This window comes from Pogona vitticeps, chromosome 3 (genome assembly GCF_051106095.1).
Source record: "Pogona vitticeps strain Pit_001003342236 chromosome 3, PviZW2.1, whole genome shotgun sequence".
Taxonomy (NCBI): domain Eukaryota; kingdom Metazoa; phylum Chordata; class Lepidosauria; order Squamata; family Agamidae; genus Pogona; species Pogona vitticeps.
Genome location: NC_135785.1, coordinates 265465341 through 265484372, shown reverse-complemented (window position 1 = coordinate 265484372; position 19032 = coordinate 265465341). Strand labels below are relative to the sequence as shown.

At 48.5% G+C, this 19032-nt stretch overlaps 1 protein-coding gene across 9 annotated transcripts in view; it reads right to left on the bottom strand.

Moving 5' to 3' along the window:
- Nucleotides 1-19032, bottom strand: part of STIM1 (stromal interaction molecule 1) — a 108071-nt gene that overhangs the window by 27002 nt on the left and 62037 nt on the right. For 8 of the 9 annotated variants that reach the window (XM_072993345.2, XM_078390574.1, XM_078390576.1 and 5 more), the window contains 3 exons: nucleotides 17430-17560; nucleotides 3525-3639; nucleotides 1139-1250 (listed from right to left, as the gene is read on the bottom strand). In XM_072993345.2, the coding sequence (XP_072849446.2) occupies nucleotides 1139-1250; nucleotides 3525-3639; nucleotides 17430-17560 (358 nt within the window). The remainder of the gene's footprint in view (nucleotides 1-1138; nucleotides 1251-3524; nucleotides 3640-17429; nucleotides 17561-19032) is intronic. The other variant, XM_078390575.1, reaches the window with a different exon arrangement.

The following is a 19032-nucleotide window of genomic DNA, read 5'->3' as shown; positions in this document are numbered from 1 at the left end:
ATGCCCAAGACTGGAGATTAGAACTGAACACACGGTGCAGCCTTCTTCGCTTCCCATCAAGCTCAACCCATTTAACTTGATCTCCACAGGCCAGAAGGCAGCAGCTCACGAGAGCAATCACAACTGCCAGAGAGCCATGCAAATATGGAGGCAACAGGTCTTCTCAGGTGGAAAAAACCCAAGAGGGGCAGGTCACCAATTAGGGCAAACTGCCCTGGAAAGCAAAGGGACAAGGCAGCTCCCTGGTTGAATGCATCGGTCCTTTTCTGAGAGCTCCAACCCCAAATGCCAACAAATGCATCTTCAGCAGAGCACACCTGGACCCCAGACATGGAAGGGTCCTCGGAGGGCTCGGGATCTCTGCCACCAGAACCCCAGAGAGGCTGCAGGAAGTTCCAAATGGGAGTTGCAGGTTTTCCCTGAGGGTGAATCTGCCCTTCAGACCCCTGACCGCTGACTATACTGTTTGGGAATTATGAGGATTGAAGTCCAGCAATCTATGGAAACCTGTTGACTGAAGGGAACATTGGGCCAAGGACAGGGAAAGTCAGAGACCAACAGCTGTATGTGCAGTGGACCTGTGAAAGCAGGTGGCACATGAAGGATTAGCTCAGCTTCTTCTACAGAGGGGAAGCGGGCAGCCCATATGGGACCCCCTTGACCTGGCTGGGCCCCCACTGCATCTCCTGGGGCCAGGCCAGACTCCTCCAGTCTGATTCCTCCCTCCCCCCGGTTTGAAAATGGACAACTAGGCCCTTGCAATCCACCAGCTGGCATGGCAGTTCTCTTAAAAATGATGGGGCTGGAGGTGGCCTTTCAAAGGACCCCAACGGACTTCCTACAGCATTTCAAGGGATCATTTTCCGAAATGAGCACATGCAGGGGGTAGCCCTGATCCAATGCTCCTCTGTGGTGGAGGAAAAAGCTGGCTTGCAGCTTATTTAACCAGGGAGCCCCCCTGTTTTGTGAAGGAAAGAAAGGAGCTCTTCAGGATGCCCTCAGGATGCCCAGACCACAGTCCCATGAGAAGCTACAGGACTGGCTCTAGTTCCCCCACTTTTATTGTTATTATTATTTTCCGTAGAGATGCCTTCCTTCCAGTCCCTGTGCCTTCCACATGTGTACAATCGAAACTGACCTGGGCATGGCGTGGCCCGTGAGTTGAAGCTTCCTGAATGTTTCTTCATATTGAGGCAGCTCTACGTAGTTGATCAGCCACTGCACCACCTCATCCACCGTCCAGTTGTACACTGCAAAAACAGAGACACCCACGTCACTGTGGGGGCACGGTCTTTTAAGCTTGACTTGTGTCTTCATTGTTGTTGGCTGCCTGGAGCCTCTTTATGAGAGACAGGCAAGCAAAGGGACCAGATGAACGAACAAAGGCACTCGTTGACAGCCAGCCCTGATATTTTTCTGCAGCCTCCAGAAAAGACAGGGCAGAGACGGAGCTGCGTCCCTCTTTCCTTGGGTTCCTGCCTGCCTGGCAAAGCCAAGGACGCCGCCATCAGCCCTGAAACGCATGACGTCCATCCTGGTGAGCCACTGGGGCAGGTCCCTGACCTCCCCTCTCGCTGCTGCTCATCTTGCTTTTGGAGGATTTGCTGATACAGGACCCCTCAAAAGGCTCCCACTTACCCTGCCTGGGCCCACCAGAAGAAAGAAGGAGGCGTGCCCATCCTTTCGGAAAGGGTAACGTGGGAGGATGCTGGGATACTGTGAGCAGAGCATGTGAAAAGGGATGCCAGGACTGGGCCCACAGAAAGGGTGCAAGGTCACCACCACCCGCCACCTCCTTGAGATGCACGGTGGGCAAAAGGGAAGGGCAACGGCAGGGTTTACACCAGGGTGGGCCAGCCTGGCAGGGTCGGCGGCTCTTTCCCAGATTAGTCAGCAGCTTGTTGTGAGGTGCACTCCTCATGGGCTTTCATGGGAAATCAGCTTTTTCATTTATTAGCTTCTTGCAGTGTTGTATTCATTTTTTTTAGTAAATTCAAAAACAAAGGCTCTTCGGGTGACCCAGGACCAACTCAAGTGAGCCGTAACTCTTACCAGGCACTGCAGATACCAAAAAGAAAGCACCTTCAAAAACACACTCTCACCCGTAAGTCTGGATTGTGTAACTAACTAGCAAAAGGTTGGTCTTCCAATTTGATGGCATCACAGAAAGTTGTTGGGTTTATTATTATCATCATCATTATTTTGGCCAGGAAAACAGCCAAAGGAAAGAAAAGAGCTGAGAAAGCCACTTCTTCTGGGTCATTTTCCTCCAAAGGAGGAAGGACCTCACTTGGCATTATGCCGGGGTCCATCTCCATTCCATGGCGCCAAACTTAAATTGGATGCTAAGTTACAGTCCATTATCCAATCCTTCAGTTTCTGGTTTCCTGAATGTTTGAATTGCTAAACTATTTCAAATTGTTTCTAAGGTGTTTTACACTGTTTTAAACTCTTCGGAGTGGTTTAGCTTAGTTTCTGTTAACTTAATTCACTGCATCCTGTATTTTTAGCTTTAGGGCAAGTATTTTTAGTTTTAGGGCAAGCTAAATATACTTTGAAAAATAAATATAAGTAAAGAAGAGGCAAGAGCTCTCGAAACCTCTCACCATAGGGCAAAAAGCCAGTGAAACTGACAGGAAGCTGCAGGCGGGAGGTGAAGAGAGAGCAGCCAGGAAGGAAGTGGTGACACCGTGCCTTATCATCGATGGGGATATTTATCTTGATTAAAAAAAAAAAACTTAGATTTCTACCCCGTCCATCTAGACCAAAGGACTACTCTGGTCACTCAGAGTGACCGGCTCTTGTGTCATCCTTTGGCACCCTGGGGCTTTCTCAGGACGAGAGACACCTGCCTCTCCCAAGGCTCTCTGGACAACTGCAGAGGGCTGAAGGGCTGCCACCACGCCTGGATGAAAACAGGGCCCTCCCTCTGATCTTCTCTGGACCGCACACGGACAGATTAGGAAATGTTGGGGTTAATCCTTCCTCTTCAAGGCTACAGTCTTGGCAGCTCTCAGCTTTGCCGTGAGTTGAGAGCACAACCCTAGAGGCAGAGGGTTCAGCGTTATGGAGCATTCACCTACCTACCCACCTACCCACCTTTCACCTGGAGAGAAGAGGGCACTTCCCATCCAGTCCACCCTACTCTTCTCGTGGGCTCCGTTTATGGCTCTCTTTTGCCCCCTTTCATTTCTCTGCCGCCCTGATGTCTGGGACACCAAACCCCCCCGGAGTCGCCCAGCCAACCTGACCCCTGATGTGACTTAGATTACTGAACAAGGGAAAGGAAAGAGGTGATTTTTTTAAAAAAAATATTCATTGCTGGTACTTTAACCCTGGCCAGTCTGCAAACACCCTTACGAGCCAGAGAAAAATACTGTATGATCATAACTGGGTCAAGGGAGTGGGGGAGATACATAAAAAAGGTAGAATCAGCCAAGAGAGATATTGATCAGAGTGTTCTTCTTTTCCTCTGGAGAGATAAAAACCACAACACTCTCTCAGGCGCCATACGCGGGGCTTACCCTCAGACGATTTCCACGCTTTCCACAGATCTTCCACACTGATGAGCTTGTCCTCCCCGTGGAAAGTGCTGTGCTTGGCGGTTGGGTCGTGGTAATTCAGGTCTTCCCTCAGGAACTAGGGAAGGGAAAAGAGCAGAGACCCGTGAGCCACGCTGCCACGCTGGAGATGCTCCTGGAGACACTCCTGAATGCAGGGCAGAACCACTGGTGAAGGAGGACCCTCTCCTTGTTCAGGTTTCTGTTCTTTCCTAGTTGCTGGACCTGCAGCTGCCTTTTGCTTTCCCTTGCTGGACAGGTGAAAAAATGGAACTGGGCATTTACCTGTCAAACAATTAGGCCCTGAACGGCAGGCAGGAGGATGACCCCGACATTTACCTCCCTCTTTCTGAGAAACAGGGACAGATTTCTACCGTCCGCTTCCTGCCGGATCAGTCCTAAAGAACCAATTGTTGCTAAATTCCCCCGAAGGCGAACACGCCTATATGCACAGCGCTCACTGCTCACTACGGATGACCTCTTCTTGCCTGCTCCCCCTGAAACCATTCCTTGGAGAGACTATACATCCGTTTGTGGTTCTCTGCTGTCACTCTTTCTCCCTTCCTACTCCGTGCGAAGGCGGCCTCCTTTTCAGGTAGCCCAGGGATGGCTCAGGCTGTCCCTCTGCCAGCCCCTGGTCTGCACGAGAAGGCTTCCAGAGAATGGCCAGGTCAGCCCCAGCCCCAGCAGAAAGAAAGCTTGGCTCCCAGAAAACAGGCCGGCTCCCTCGGCCCTTCCTCGTCCTCCTCACTTAGCTTCACCCTCAGACCATGAAGTTAGAAAAAGGAAGCAGACTCTTCCCAACCTCTGAACCCCTCTGTGGAGAAGCAGAGTCCCCCAATGTCCATCATGGGGAGGCACATGTCCCTGTGCCCTGGATCCACCTGGTCAGCAGGCAGGTGCAGACCTGGTACAGCACCTACGCCAAACTACTCCCAAGAAAAGCAACAATAAGGATGCGTCAGGGGGAACCCCCTCCTAACGGGCAAACTGCTAATTCATCTTCCCTGCTGGAAGGCTAATAATAAACTGCTCCATCATCTTCTAGATCTGCAGTGAAGACGGGCGGACAGAATAAACTGCATCTCCTTTTACTCTCCAGTTCTTTACACCTGCCAATTAAAAAACTGTTCTGGCATGCACACATATACACAGAGAGAGAGAGAGAGAGAGAGAGAGAGAGAGAGAGCAAGCACTGTGAAGTCACAAGGGCATGCAAGGCAGCGGGCCATGTTCTGAAGCACAGTGGCTCAAGGAGGGTTCTCAAGTGTCCCAGTGCAACCCCCACCCCTCCCAAGTGGGGGCAACCACCCCTGAGCCTTCCACAACCGACAGCAAGGCAGCCCCCTCACCATATCTTTGGATCTCCCAAATCAACAAATATCCAGACATTTTCTATTCAAGCTCATCCCACCAATGCTATGATATACTTTGGCACGGGCAACCATTAACCATTCCAAATGCATCAACAGCATTTTATGGAGAAGACAGCAATGCAGGAATATTAGGTGTCTATCCAATCGGACCCTTGGCCCGCCTCAGACAATTTGGCCCACCCTGACAGCCATCTGCGCCCTCTTTCCAGGGTTTCAGATAGGGGTCTTCCCTAGCCTTTCCTGGAGATTCCTGGTGGTTTCCCATCCAGACACTCACCAGGCCTGACCCTGCTCAGCTTCTGAAAGCAGGCAAGATCGAGTGCAATTGGGGTGCTATGGCAATAAAATAAACAACAGCTAGCTGTGTATTTAGGAGCAACATTCCCTCTAAGCTGTGTGGGCGTGTGGCCATGCGGTGCTGCATTGGTGCCATGCACCCACAGCCAGTGTTGACGCCCATTTGGTTCCGTTTGCAGCCGGAACCCACCCCCTCGGAGTGGGGTTGTCGCCCAGCGCTGGTGGAAAATTCAAGGTTGTTTATGAACCCAAAATCAGTGTGACTGATATTAGGACTGTAAAGCACTTTGCATATCAAAAGAGTAATAGCCATCAATAGTTGTAACAATAAACTACAGCGGAATAGATGAATGTATCAGTAGCAATAAACAGAAAGGTGCAAGCCAGCACTCATTGAACTGGAACTTGGAATCAGCGGGATTTTACAGGCACGGATGGGATGTCTGTGCATGCAGGTGGGATGTTGGAATACTGAACCACCACAGTGCACGAGAGGCATCAGCAAGGGGAGTCCGTATGACCTGGAGTGGATCAGCTTAAAATTGGAGCTGAGTAGGAAGCCCAGAGCAAGGCAGCATCACTCAGGCAAGGTTTTAGGGAAGGTTTTGTTTATGAAATTCTGAATAGAGTTAGCACGTATGTGGTTCGCAAAGAATTTCATGGGACCTGACACGCTTTATACATCTACCTACTAAACTTTGTTATGCTGTCTTTTGAATCAAAACAAGGTGTTTTGTAATACCGAAAGCTCAATGCATAATAAAGCAAGAGCTAAAATATGTTTGAAACAACTGCCTTAGCAACAAGGCAAACAACAAAGAAACGAGCAGAACAAATCCATTTTGGCTCAGGACGTCCTCTAATACATTTTCATTTGTTTGTTTGTTACATGCTGTCCTGTCACATCTGATTTCTATTGACCTTCACAGAGTTTTGAAGAACATGGTTTTTTTCCCCCGGGAATGTCGTCTCCTGAGTCCTGGCCTACTGCTCTATCCACACCACACTGCCTCACCTATCACAGAGAAAAGGGTGAAGAAGAAAAAACCCAGCAAAGGAGCAGCACTAATTTCACAGGGAAGCAGTCCCGAAGGCTTTTTCTCTGGGGCATTGTTTCTTTCTTTTCACTTTCTTAAGTCACCCATCACCAAAAAGTCCCCTTGATCATTCACAACAAAAGCTTCCAATACACAACCCTATCCGGACAGATCAAAACAGCACTAGGATAAAACGAAGATAAAAGCCAGCACGAGAGAATATAAAAATCCTAAAACAACAGAAGGAAAATATATTCCAAGGGTCCATTTGTGTGCCAGGTACAGGACTGCATGCCAGACTGTTGGCTTCAGGAATTCCTGGATTTGGTTGGATTCTTGAGATCTACTGTATTTCTATCTGCCTTACGACGGAGACAGCTTGGCTTGCCTTGGTGGATAATCTATGCTGGGAACTGAAAGTGGTGGGGGCCGGGGAGGGAGGAATTAATCTCTCTGGGTTCTGCTGGACCTCTCTGCGGCTTTCCGCACCCTTGTGTATGGTATCCTTCTGGACTACCCTTCTTGGGGGGAGGGGGGGAGACTTGGAGACACTATTTTGCAGTGGCTATGGTCCTTCCTGGAGGGGCAATCTCAGATGGTGGCACTGGGGAGGTAGTGTTTGGCATCCTGGCCTCTGGAATCCCTCATGGTTCAGTTCTTGCTTCCATGTTATTTAATAAATACACGTTTGGGGTTTGGGTGCCGCCAGTATGCTGATGACACCCAGGTTTTGGGGTGGCCTTTGGGGGACTCAGAAATACTGGGGGGCAGGGAGGCCACATGTAGGCCACGCATTGCCCACTCTTGAGTTTGGAGCTTTCAAGGTCACTGGGAATTACAGTGACATATGCTTTCATTCTTCACAGCAGATGCACTCAGTGGGCACTTAACTGGCTGGCTAGGTTTCAAAAAGAGAAACAGAAAACCCTCACTTGAATGCAAAAGTATATCGCTGGAGTATCTGTGAAGATTCTCAGTCACCCAGGTGAAATTATCTGGAAGTTGTCATGGCTTAACTTCCAGTTATATGGTTGAAGCTATTACCACCACCACCACCCCAGCATGGATATTTGGGCCATCAATCTATGCTCTTCTACCCCAAGTAACTGCTACAGCATAATCTTGCTAGTCCCTCCCCCCCCCATGGCGGTGTGGAAAAGCTGGCATGAAAATCAAAAGTTGGCAATCACAGGATCTACCACCAGGAGAGTTGTAGTGCCGTCTTTATGTGGCGCAGTGGTTAAACTGCTGTCCTGCAGCCAAAACTGTGCTCAGGACCTGGGGTTCAATACCAGGTAGCCAGCTCAAGGTACCCAGCTCGCTGGGGGGTGGGCAATGTGTAGCCTTCATGATTAACTTCTAAACCACCCAGAGAGTGCTTGAAGCGCTATGTGGGGCGGTATATAAGCAGCACACTTTGCTTTTACTAGTCCAGTCCAGCTGATCAATGGTTAAGAGAAAGAAAGACGCTTCTTTGTGCTTAATAGGCTTAGCCCTATGCAAGTGTTTGCTTTTAAGGAACCCAGAAGGGCCACTTCTGGGGCAGAAGTGAAGGGTGAAAAGGTGTGTAGAGGACATGACCGGCCGTGTGAATTCCCCTGCTTTGGAGAGTTTAGCATAATCACATTTTCATGTTTTCCTCTTTTGGGGGAATTCCCCGGCTTCGCACACACAAAGATATCAATGTTAGGGGAGAAAAGAGTCTTTCTTTACTAAACAGCTTGAGGTACGTGATTCCCCCCCCAAAAAAAAAAGTATGAATAAACAGCCAACGGCAACACAGAAGTTTGAACTCACTGTGCAAAGCAAACTAGCCTCAGCCAATCAATTCTAACTGGATCTGTAAAGAAGCAAGACTCAGTCACAAAGGCCAGGGAACGGTCATTTCAGGTGGTGCCTTAAAAATCACAGAAGTGTTGAACTGGAATGATCTCCATGGATCATCTAGTCCAGTCCCCAAAGAGATCTATTCCCCCCACCCCCCCACCCCACCCCTCTCTCTCTCTCTCTCACTCACTCACTCACTCACTCACTCACTCACTCACTCACTCACTCACTCACTCACTCACTCACTTTTATTTTATTAGATTTATACCCTGCTCATCTAGACCAAAGGTCTACTCTAGGCAGCATTACAAATTTGGAAACAGTAAAACCAATAAACATGCAATAAATCCAAGATGAATTTAAGATACAGCAGGAGGGAAAGCCTTCCCAAATAGCCAAGTCTTGAGTTTACTTTTGAAGACATCCAGAGAGGGAGCCAGGCAGATCTCCATGGACAAGTTGTTCCAGAGGCGAAGGGCCACTGCCGAGAAGCCCCTGGTTCCTTGTTCTTTCCTTCTGGACCTCTCTCAGCATTAGGCCCCTCAGCCGCCCGGCCTTAGGTAAAAACTACTTGTCTACGAGCCTTTAACAGGTGGCCAGAGAGAGAGACAGCATCACTGAATAAGACCCCTATCAACAAATCCCACGGATCCATGGTCTCCATCATTTGTTTCTCTGTTGGAGCCTGTCATCTGCCAAAGCAATACTGTTGGCAGAGCCACAATATAAATGTACAAACACAAGCCTGAATTACAAAGGTTAATAAAAAGAGATATTTTCTAAATACTGTACAACGTAGGGCCCAAAAGGCAGGCTTTGCAAGGAAGGGCGGTGGAACAGAGGTAAGGCATCTTACAGAGTGGAACGCCAATGAATACCAACTCCCAAGCCTAATGGCCCCTGGTGAGGGTGACCAGCGCAGAATAAAGGAATGCCCACACCCCGGGGACAACACCTTCCTGCAGTGCCTCGGCAGGAAGGGAAGCGGGATACAAACTGAAAACATGAAAGAAATAAATACGAAAGAAAATATTCCCCAGAGGAGCTGTGTGGATCAACAGGCCTGCCTATGCAGTTTATAACAAGAGGGCCATGAGAGAAAGCCAAAGGACAGGCTGACAGGCCAAAGGAGAGCGAACAGTCCAGGGGAACGTCTGCAGGCCAGGAAGCGCTCAGCGGCACTGCTCAAGAGCTTCTCAGTGGATCCCTTTTCTTCTTCTCAGGCGGGCTGGCAAAGGGGCCCCAGACCGAGGGTGAGTTTTGAAGCTGCAGTGCCTGGGAAAATGGGATTAGACAAACCGGTGCAGTCTTGTGATCTACTCCAGGAGCCAGGTTCAGGGCAAAAGGGGGGTGGGTGGGTGGGGAGAAAACAGTCTTCACAGGATGCTTCTGGACCCCTGAAGATGAAAGGCAGACGCTGCCGCCTGGGGGAAAGCCAAGAGGCAAGGCCATTCCCCCCCACCCCACCTTGTCCAGCCCGTGACCTCCAGGGGGGGACACAGCAATGTCATGGGGAGCGGCCAATGCATGCAGCTCAGAGCAGCCGGCCAGCCGTGATCAAGGGATGGAGGCAGGAGAACCAGCTGTTGCTCAGTATATTTAGCTCAGGAAGGAAAAGTGATCTCCCTTTTCAGGCCTCCTTCAACAGAGCTCTGTGAAAACAGGCTCCCAAGGTCTCTCGGAAGAGGACACTGTCCGGCAGGAGGACAGGGATCACTTCTCCAGGAAAGCAGCAGCAGCAGCAGCAGGCACGGTGCAAAGCTAGCCAGCCGCAGGAGGACACAGGGCCCTTGCTTGCCAGAGGGTGGTCAAGAGCATGCTCAAACCCAAACATGTTATTCCTAATTCATTTGCCGGGGGGGGGGGGGAAGGAGAGGGAAGGGGCAGGAGGCATTAAGAAAAATTGAGCTTGGCTACAGCAGAAAAGCCAAACATGTGCTACTTATCTACCACCCCCTCCCCCGTAGCGCTTAAAAGCACTCTCTGGGTGGTTTACACGTTAATTATGTAGGCTAAACATTGACACACAACCTCAGAAGGATAGAAGGCTGAGTTAACCTTGAGCCGGCTACCTGGGATTGAACCTTGGGTTGTGAGCAGAGTTTTGGATGCAGGACAGCAGTTTAACCACTGCACCACAAGGCTCCTGAAAACTGAATCCAAAGATAAACCAACCTTCCTTCCCAGAAAAGGCAGGAAAAAACCTTCAGATTCTAAGCAGCACTGAAGTCTTAGACACCAAGGAGACTCGGCACCTGAGATTCTCGAGCAATGGATGATTAGGAATACCTGCACATGTACACATGTGTCCTTTCTACAGGTTAGAGTAGAGCCTGGCACTACGTCAGGCGATATATATACATATTCTAAATAAAAGAATAAATAAACAAACAAATGTTACAGATTAATCTAATACTTGGAAATGTACACTGGAAAAAGCTTGCAATCAGCAACACCTGAAATGATGTCAGAAGCAGTTTTTTTGAGAAGCCACTGCATGTTTGGGTTGTCCAAAATCAGGGTCATTCCTGAAGGCTGAAATCCTGTTGCTTAGAATGGAAGTCCCGTGAGAAGTAGGCCCACTGGATCAGTGGGATGTGGGGAGTCAACTTCTCCATAAGTTCAAATGATCCAAATGGATTTGTCCTCGTTGTGACCTTCTACGCAAAGCAGCAGGATTTCAGCCAGCGACATCTTTATTAGGAGAACCTACAGAACTGGGCTCTTTTTAGTGATCCTGGTTTGGTCCCCAACAAAGCTACCATTTCTGGGACTTCAATGCTTGACCAACTCTGTATTTTCTGACACACTGAAAAGATTCCCCAGATTAATCTGGCAGCTGATACTTCTAAAATGTTACTAATTAGGAGGAGGAAATGGCAATGATCTTCTTAAATAGGTTTGCCTCTTTCACACACACTTGGGGCAGAGGAATGGTGCTCCTGAGAGGTTTCCAGCTGCAAGACTTGCATGCGCTGCCTAATGTACCCTCTATCTCTCCTCTATATCGAAATCCGAGGAAACTGTCTCAGTTCTAGATCAGAGTCTGGTGTCAGTCATGGACTAGATGAGGGTGAATAAAGCGGAACTTAATCCCGACAAGACAGAGGCGCTCCTGGTCAGTCGAAAGGCAGATCAAGGAATAGGGATGCAGCCTGTGCTGGTTGGGGTTACGCTCCCTCTGAAAACGCAGGTGCACAGCTTGGGGGCGCTCCTGGATTCGTCTCCGAGTCTGGATGCTCAGGTTTCGGCGATGGCCAGGAGTGCCTTTGCACAATTAAAAGGAGTGCACCATCTGCATCCATTCCTGGAGAGGTCTGATCTGGCCACGGTGCCACATGCCCTAGAGACATCTCGGCTGGATTACTGTAACATGCTTTGTGTGGGGCTGCCTTTGGAAAGGGTCAGGGGTTCCAAAAACACATCAGCCAGGTTAATGACTGGGGCTGGTTACAGGGATCACGTAACCACACCCACACCCACTTACAGCAGCTCCACAATTCAAAGTGCTGTTTTCAGCTTATAAAACCCTAAATGGCCATCAATCTCTCTCTCTGATCCTGCCCAGGCATTAAGATCATCAGGGGAAGCTCTTCTCTTGGTCCCAGCACTTGGTCACAGATGCGTTTGGTGGGGACACAGGAGAGGGTCCTCCCTGTTGCTGCTCCCAGAGACTGTGGAACTCCCTCCCACTGGAGGCCAGGCTGATCCCATCTTCGTTGCCTTCTGCAAGCAGGAAAAAACCTTTCTCTTCAGCAGGCTTTCCCTCAGTGAATGGCTGTCTAAGAGCAGTTTCTAAATAGGATGATTTGTGGGATTTTTTTTTTTTAAAAATCTGTGTTAGCAATATTTTAGCTAATATTTTTAATATAATATTTATTTAATTCTTTAGATATTTACAGTCATGTGAAAAATAAAGTGCATCCTCTTTGAAATCTATGGTTTTACCTATCAGAAAGTGATAAAAATCATCTGGTCCTTAGCAGGTTTGAAAATTAGGTAAATAGAAGTTCAGATGAAGGACAACATATGACATATTACACCGTGTCATGATTTATTTTACAAAAAGTGGTCCTGACCCGACCAGATAGGCGGGATATTAAATAATTAAATAAATAAATAAATAAAATAAAGCCCAAATGGAGAAGCCATGTATGAGAAACTAAGTACAGTACACCTTATGATTCAGAAGCTTGTGGAACCACCTTCAGCAGCAATAACTTGAAGTCGTTGTTTTCTGCATGACTTCATCAGTCTCTCACATCGTTGTGGAGGAATTTTGGCCCACTCTTCTCCACAATGTTGCTTCAGTTCACTGATGAAACAATCAATTGATTAAACAAAGACTCAACCATAATGTCACACACACCCTGAACTCTTCTGCAAGGAAGTTTGCTTTATTTGGCCCGGGGGGGGGGCAGTTTACGTGACTGAGGCTACCAGGAGAATCATTTACACCCCAGATCTGTTCCCTCCTCCTACAAGGAGCTCAGAGGAGCTTAAAAGAGGTTCCCAGAGACAGCTTCCCACAAGCAGGTAGTTTCCAGAATGAAACGTGGTCACCTGCCATAGCAAAACTTCACCACGGGAAACCGAGATTTCTTTTCCTGGGTCACTTTGACCCATTTTGTGCCGTCTCTCTGCCAATGAACAACCCGAGAACAGGGTGCTCTTGGCAGCTTGGCCTTGGGCCAGACATTCAGGATTTTCAGCGGATCCAAGTCGCTGAGGTTTCAGCAAAGCAAGGATTCTACGGATACAGCTCTAACCATAACAAGCATGCCCACCCTGCAGCTCCCCTTCATTGACAGATGGAAACGCTGAAGGACAAAGAGATGTTTCATAATCCACTTTGCAAGCCAGCTCTGCCTTCCCGCAGAGACCAGAAATAGGATGCTAATTAGGCAGATCCCTCTTGGGATTCTAAGGTGCTCTTTTAAATGACAGTCCCTGACACCACCTTTGAACTCACTAAAAACTCATCTCCAGAGAGGGAAGCATCACAATGTGAGAAGAAGTATAATGGACTAAGATCTGAAAGACAGCACTGCAAATCGCAGAACTTTAGAACAAAACGGAAGGCTACCCGTGGCTTCCCTGACCGTTGCCATTTCTTATGACTGCCTGAGAATGAGAACACCACAGTTCTGGTTTCACTCTGGGTTCTGACTCCCCCCCCCCGCACTGAAACTGATGCTAAAACAAGCTTGCTCTCTTTCTTGAGATTCCGGCTCCCCATCTTGCAATAGGTAAAAGCAGCAAACTCCCACAGGGAATTTATTCCCTTTGCTCTTTCTTCTTCCTTCACAGCAGCCTGGACAGAGGTGTCTTGATGAAGGGAAGGAATACCTAACAAAGGCCTTGGACCCAATGAGCAACTCACTCTCCAAGTCATACAATCCTACAATCATGAAGTTGGAAGCCCCCCGCCCCCAGGGCCACCGAGCCCAAGCCCCTGCTCAAGGCAGGACTACAAATCAAAGGATCAAACCAAAGTCACTTTAGTCCATTCCAAACTCCAGCTCTCCTTATAACTCTTTTTACAGGGATACTCTGCAGCTAGCAACTACAAATGTGGCAACAAAATACTAATAATAGTTGTGTGCCATCAAATCTATTCTAAGGGTTTTCCAGGTCGGGAGTACTCAGAAGTGGTTTCCCATTCTCTTCTTCTGGGAGAGAACCTGGAACTGTGCAGCTTGCCCAAGGCTACCCAGGCTGGCTCTACTCGTAAGAGGGCACAGTGGGGAACTGGTTACACAGCCAGATACCTAACTCACTGAGCTATCCAGTCAACTCGGCAATAAAATACAGTACTGCATTTTTTTAAAAAAAAACCACCAGTTAGGCAGGGCTTCAAAAGTCTTGTACATCCAGCCCACCTATCTTCAGGACTGGTGCATAAATATGCACATCCTACCTAGCAGATATTCTGAGCAGATCCCACTGGGTAGAACACAAATAGACGGTCTGACTGATGTCTTCATTCCAAGGTGCTCTGCTCACCGACCCACAGCTCAAAACCACAGATGGATTCTATGCTACAAGGCCGGGTTGCCCAGCCTTCAAACCTGGCCAAGAGAGAGTCATGCTCCAAGACACCCTAAGCAGCGAAGACGAATGTTCGGTGCACCTACGAGCTCCTCCCTGCTGTTGCTCTGCTGCCAGCTGTCCCATGTCTGCACCTACACGGCCCAGCTGAGCTTGGACCTCAACACCCACTAAATTAAATAATGTTTTGGAGACCCGTCTTTATCTTCTCTTCGTATCTCACCATCTCTTTACTTAAACCAATAGTCACTTTGCTGAAACTCTTTCGAAGCATGCTTCCTAATTAGTATCTTGTTCTTATGGGCTGTCAAGTCAGAACCGACTTATAGTCACCCTAATAGGGTTCTCAAGGTATGTGAGGTATTTATAAAGTGGTTTCACCAGTTCTACACATCTCCCAGTGACTTTCCATGGCAGACAGAGAGGGAATCAAAGCCAGGCCTCCTGACTCCTATTCCATGACTCCATCCACTACTACAGCACACTAGGTACCTCACTTTGTACCTACTTATGTACAAAGAATTAGGTCACCGCCGTGTTTCCCCCCAAAATAAGACAGGGTCTTATGTGATATCTTGTCTACTGACAGAGACATCGCTCAGCAAAAGATAAAAAAATATGTGCAGACCTTCTGTGCATAACACAATTCCACAACATTATTTTGCCTAAGGCAAGGGGCGGGGGCCCCCTCAAGGCACTCGGTTGGATCAGAAGACAGAGAAAAGATCAGGAAAGCAAGCAAGCAAGCTGACATGTGTAAGCATGCCCTGTTCCAGCAATTTCCCTTGGGAAAACGCCCTTCAGACAATTCAAGAGGGGGTGGGAAAGTTCTGGATAGGCATTTGGGCTGAAACCATGGAGCAAAATGCCTCAACAAGTCCATCTAACTCAGACAGGCCAGAATGCTCAACAGGAAGGGACAAGGGGCCTGACTCACATGCAAGAAAAATGTCCAGCACCTGAAGAGACCGCAGAGTATTCTAGCACTCCCTAGAAAGACGACGCTCAATTCACACTTTGTATTTTAAAAGCACAATGTTTGGGTCTTTGCATTTCTGGCTGCCTACCGAGAATGAGACACCTTTTTGCAGCTCTGAATTATGAATACATTCGGACAGGTATATACTTGCATTCACACAGCACTGGAGAGATTGCCCCTATTCTCCGGTGGAAATAATCTGAGGAAGTGCAAAAAATCAAAAGGGCACGAGGATTTCTAAAGCTGAGCTCCAAAAGTCAGCTTAAGAGTTTTATACCAAGGAGACAAGTAGAGGAAGGATTTCTTTCCAAACACCTTTTAAAAATGGCTAACGAGGAATCCTGCAAGATGTATTTTGTTCTTTTTCTTTTTTAAAAAAAGAAGATATCCTTTGAATCAATGGTTCAAATCTACAACCACAAGGTGACACCACACAAGTGTGAGGATGCCATCAGCCGTGGCCATATTTTGGACATGGAAAGTTTCCTATCCCCCTCTCACCAAGGTTCCTTTGCCTCCTTTCAGGTCTTTTTGGTTCTGGGGAGGCCTTGGGGGACGCGGGGCAGGGGGAAGGAAGTCTTAAATGTCTGAAGATCACAACCGCTGGCCCCGTTGCAGCTGCAGCAAGACAGGCTGACCTTTAAGACTCTACCCTCCCCAGGGGCCAAACAATGCAAAGGAGGCCGAGAAAACTCCGCGGCGAGCTGAGGGAACTTTTGATTAACATAATATGGCCACAATGGATGACAACCACAGACTTAGACGGCATTAACTTTCTATTGTGGGATTTCATCCAATGTCTTTTCTTCTTCTTCTAAATTTGACTATTCAGTCCCCCTCCCTGTTGAAGAGAGGCTCCAGGTTTGTTCTTGGAACCATCATCATCATCGTTGTCATCACCATCGCCATCTTAGAACTGCAGAGCTGGAAGACTCCACTTCCATTTTCAAGTAGAGAGGGGCTCCCCCAACCTTCCCCTGACTTCAGCATGTGCGACAATCTCACAAAAGTGGCACCAGCCTTACTGCAATTTTGTAGTTTTAGCAACAGCCATTTGGAAAACTGTCTCAATGCTTATTCCTCTTGGCGGCTGCTTGCTCCCTCCTCACTCCACCCCAATACACACCAATAAACCCCCTACTTTTTTGTTTTTGTTTTTTTGAGAATGTCCTTTTCATTTCTCCACTTCCTTCACAAACGCCCCCTTGGACAGACACTACAAACCAGGGTGCAGACGGATGAGAAGTGGCCATGGCAAACCCAGGGGTTGCACAGCCCTCTGAGGAAGCCATGAGGAGACCAGAAGCTCTCGTTTTGGCACCCAGTAACTTGGACTGATTCTCACAGTTCCAGATCTTGTCCAAAGCCAAAACTAGGGCTCATGTCAACTAGGGCTCGTCCAAACAGGTAAGCTTCTTTGCCTCTTTTTATCTGTCACAAGTCTCCCTCCATTCCGCTTCACTGGACTTCATCAGGCTGGGGTGGAGGAAAAGCTGAGGAGCCACCAGGGCTGCTCCACCAGCTCAGAGGAGGGAATGCTTGGCTTCCACTCTCCCTGAACTTGTCCAGTCCCAGATGGTCATTTAGGAGCCACTGTGTGACCTTAAGAATTGTGGACCAAGTGCCCTTTTCCTACTAGTTCTCTCTCTCTCTCTCTCTCTCTCTCTCTCTCTCACACACACACACACACACACACACACACACACACACACACACACACACACACACACACACACGAGGCTTCATATGCTCTCCGCTTTCAAGCTGCCAGGAAAAGCATGTAAGGATAAATGCCTGATGTCAAGACCAGTTGGGCGACCACGGCCCTGAAACTGGATGAAGCAGGTGGAAGGATTGAAGAAGAAGATCTGGGGAGCTTAGAGGTGGCTCAATATTTTCCATCTTTTTTTAGCTCATCACACCAGCAAAGGCCTAAAGCCTCCGGCAGTCCCAGTGAGGAGAGCAAACCCATGGAAAGCCATCTATATTTTTTTTTCTAAGCTTCCTTTATTATCAGTTTTAATATTTATATTTTCATTTGTGCATTCCATTTTATGAGACTGCAATCCACCCAGTGTAGTGCTGTGATACTAATGGGAGTGGGATACAAATTGAATGCATGCATGAATGAATGAATCCATCTATCTCCAAGGGAATGAAATTTTTGAAACAGAAATGACAAGCAAGAGAGGTGTCTTTCAGATCCCTCAATACAGATCTCTACGACAGGAGGAGAAGGAGGAATAGGAAGAGGGGCCAGATGCTACGAAAGTGGGAGGCGAGCCGTACACGACGCCCTCACCTCATCGCTCTCCTCCACGTCTACGTTGCCATTGGCATCGTCGTCCATCTGCTTGTGGATGCTGCGGACAGCTTCGAAGCTGAGCTGCTCATCTTCATTGTGGCACAAGGGCAGGTCGATGCGACAGAACTCTGTGGGGGGAAGGGGGAAGGTTACAAACACCCAAAACGTGTTCAAGAGATGCTCAACACCTAGCCCCAACCTCTTCACAGGTCACGCTTCAGCACGGAGGCAAGTGGGGAGATATTCCTGCCTCCTGGAGACCAGGAGTTGTCCATCACCCAACGCCTCCTGAGCAGACTGCGTGGAGGACACGAGAGGCCAAGAGACCCAAGCTGGACTGGACTACGTTGCATGTACAGACTCTGGATCATCCATCTTTGACCTACAACCAGCTGTGGGCACCCAATGCTGTGATGGGCAGGAAGGGAGCACAGAAGAACTCCGCAGAGGGTTAGCAGCAAATAGTAACTACGATGCACCCAACTCCAAGCCTCTTTGGAAATACCATTTCGCTTTGGGGCTACCTAAGACCTTGCTGCTCTGTAAAAGCATTCTCAGTGTGATAAGGCAGCAATGAATCCTTTTTGACCCAAGGCGGTCAAAATCCTGCTCCAAAAGCAAGCCTTAAAGCTTGCAGATGAAAGCTAGACGCACGCAAGCCCTTCCTGTCACTAAGACCAAGGGTATGTCAGATGTGTACATGAATGAAACTGCTGGGTTCTCGGCCTGCTGGCAGGAGAGGCAGCCTTCACAAAAACATATGGAGGGCCTCTTAAAACAGACCAGCCAGCTCTGCAGGATGGGCACTGTTGTTGTCAGAAAGTGCTGTTTGGCCTTGAGAAAAGAAGACCAAGGGGAGACAGGATAGCCCTCTTCAAATCCTTGAAAGGCTGTCCTACAGAGGAGGGGCAGGATCTGTTCTCAATCATTCCAGAGTGCAGCGAGCCTAATGTAATGGGCTCAAGCTGCAGGAAGGCTGAAGATCAGGAAATGTTCCTGTTAGAGCAGTACAACAATGGAACCCATGGCCTCAGGGGGACGTGATCAGCGCTCCAGTCCTGGAGGCATTCAAGGGAAAGCTGGACAATGATTTATCAGATCTGTTTTGACTTGGATTCCTGCGCTGAGCAGCGAGGGCCTTAGAGGCCCCTCCCAACTCCTTGATTCTCTGACTATGTGCGGTTGCATCCTGAGTCATTCCTGACTTATGGCAATGCTGTGCGCATTAGTAACCTCCAAAGTCTCCTGTCATTAACAGTCCTGCTCCGATCCTGCAAACTCATGGCCATGGCTTCCTGGATTGAGCTGGTCCCTCTTTTCCTGTGGCCTTCCATGAACAGTTCTGCTCAGCGCAGTGAATGTTCAGCCGTACCTCTCCTGCTGCAGTGTGGAAGAGCCTAGGTACAAACGATGGCACTGTTCTTCCTTATTCTCAAAGCAAAGAGTGCTGCATGTTTTCCATTGATGGGTCAGCACATAAAAAGAGATTTCTGCACTTCAAGATACAAACAGGAATGCTAAACAACTCAACCAAGGCCTGGCCCAAGCAAGCCAGATGCACTTAGCCCCTGGAAAAGCTTCCTTTGTGAGGAAGGCCGAC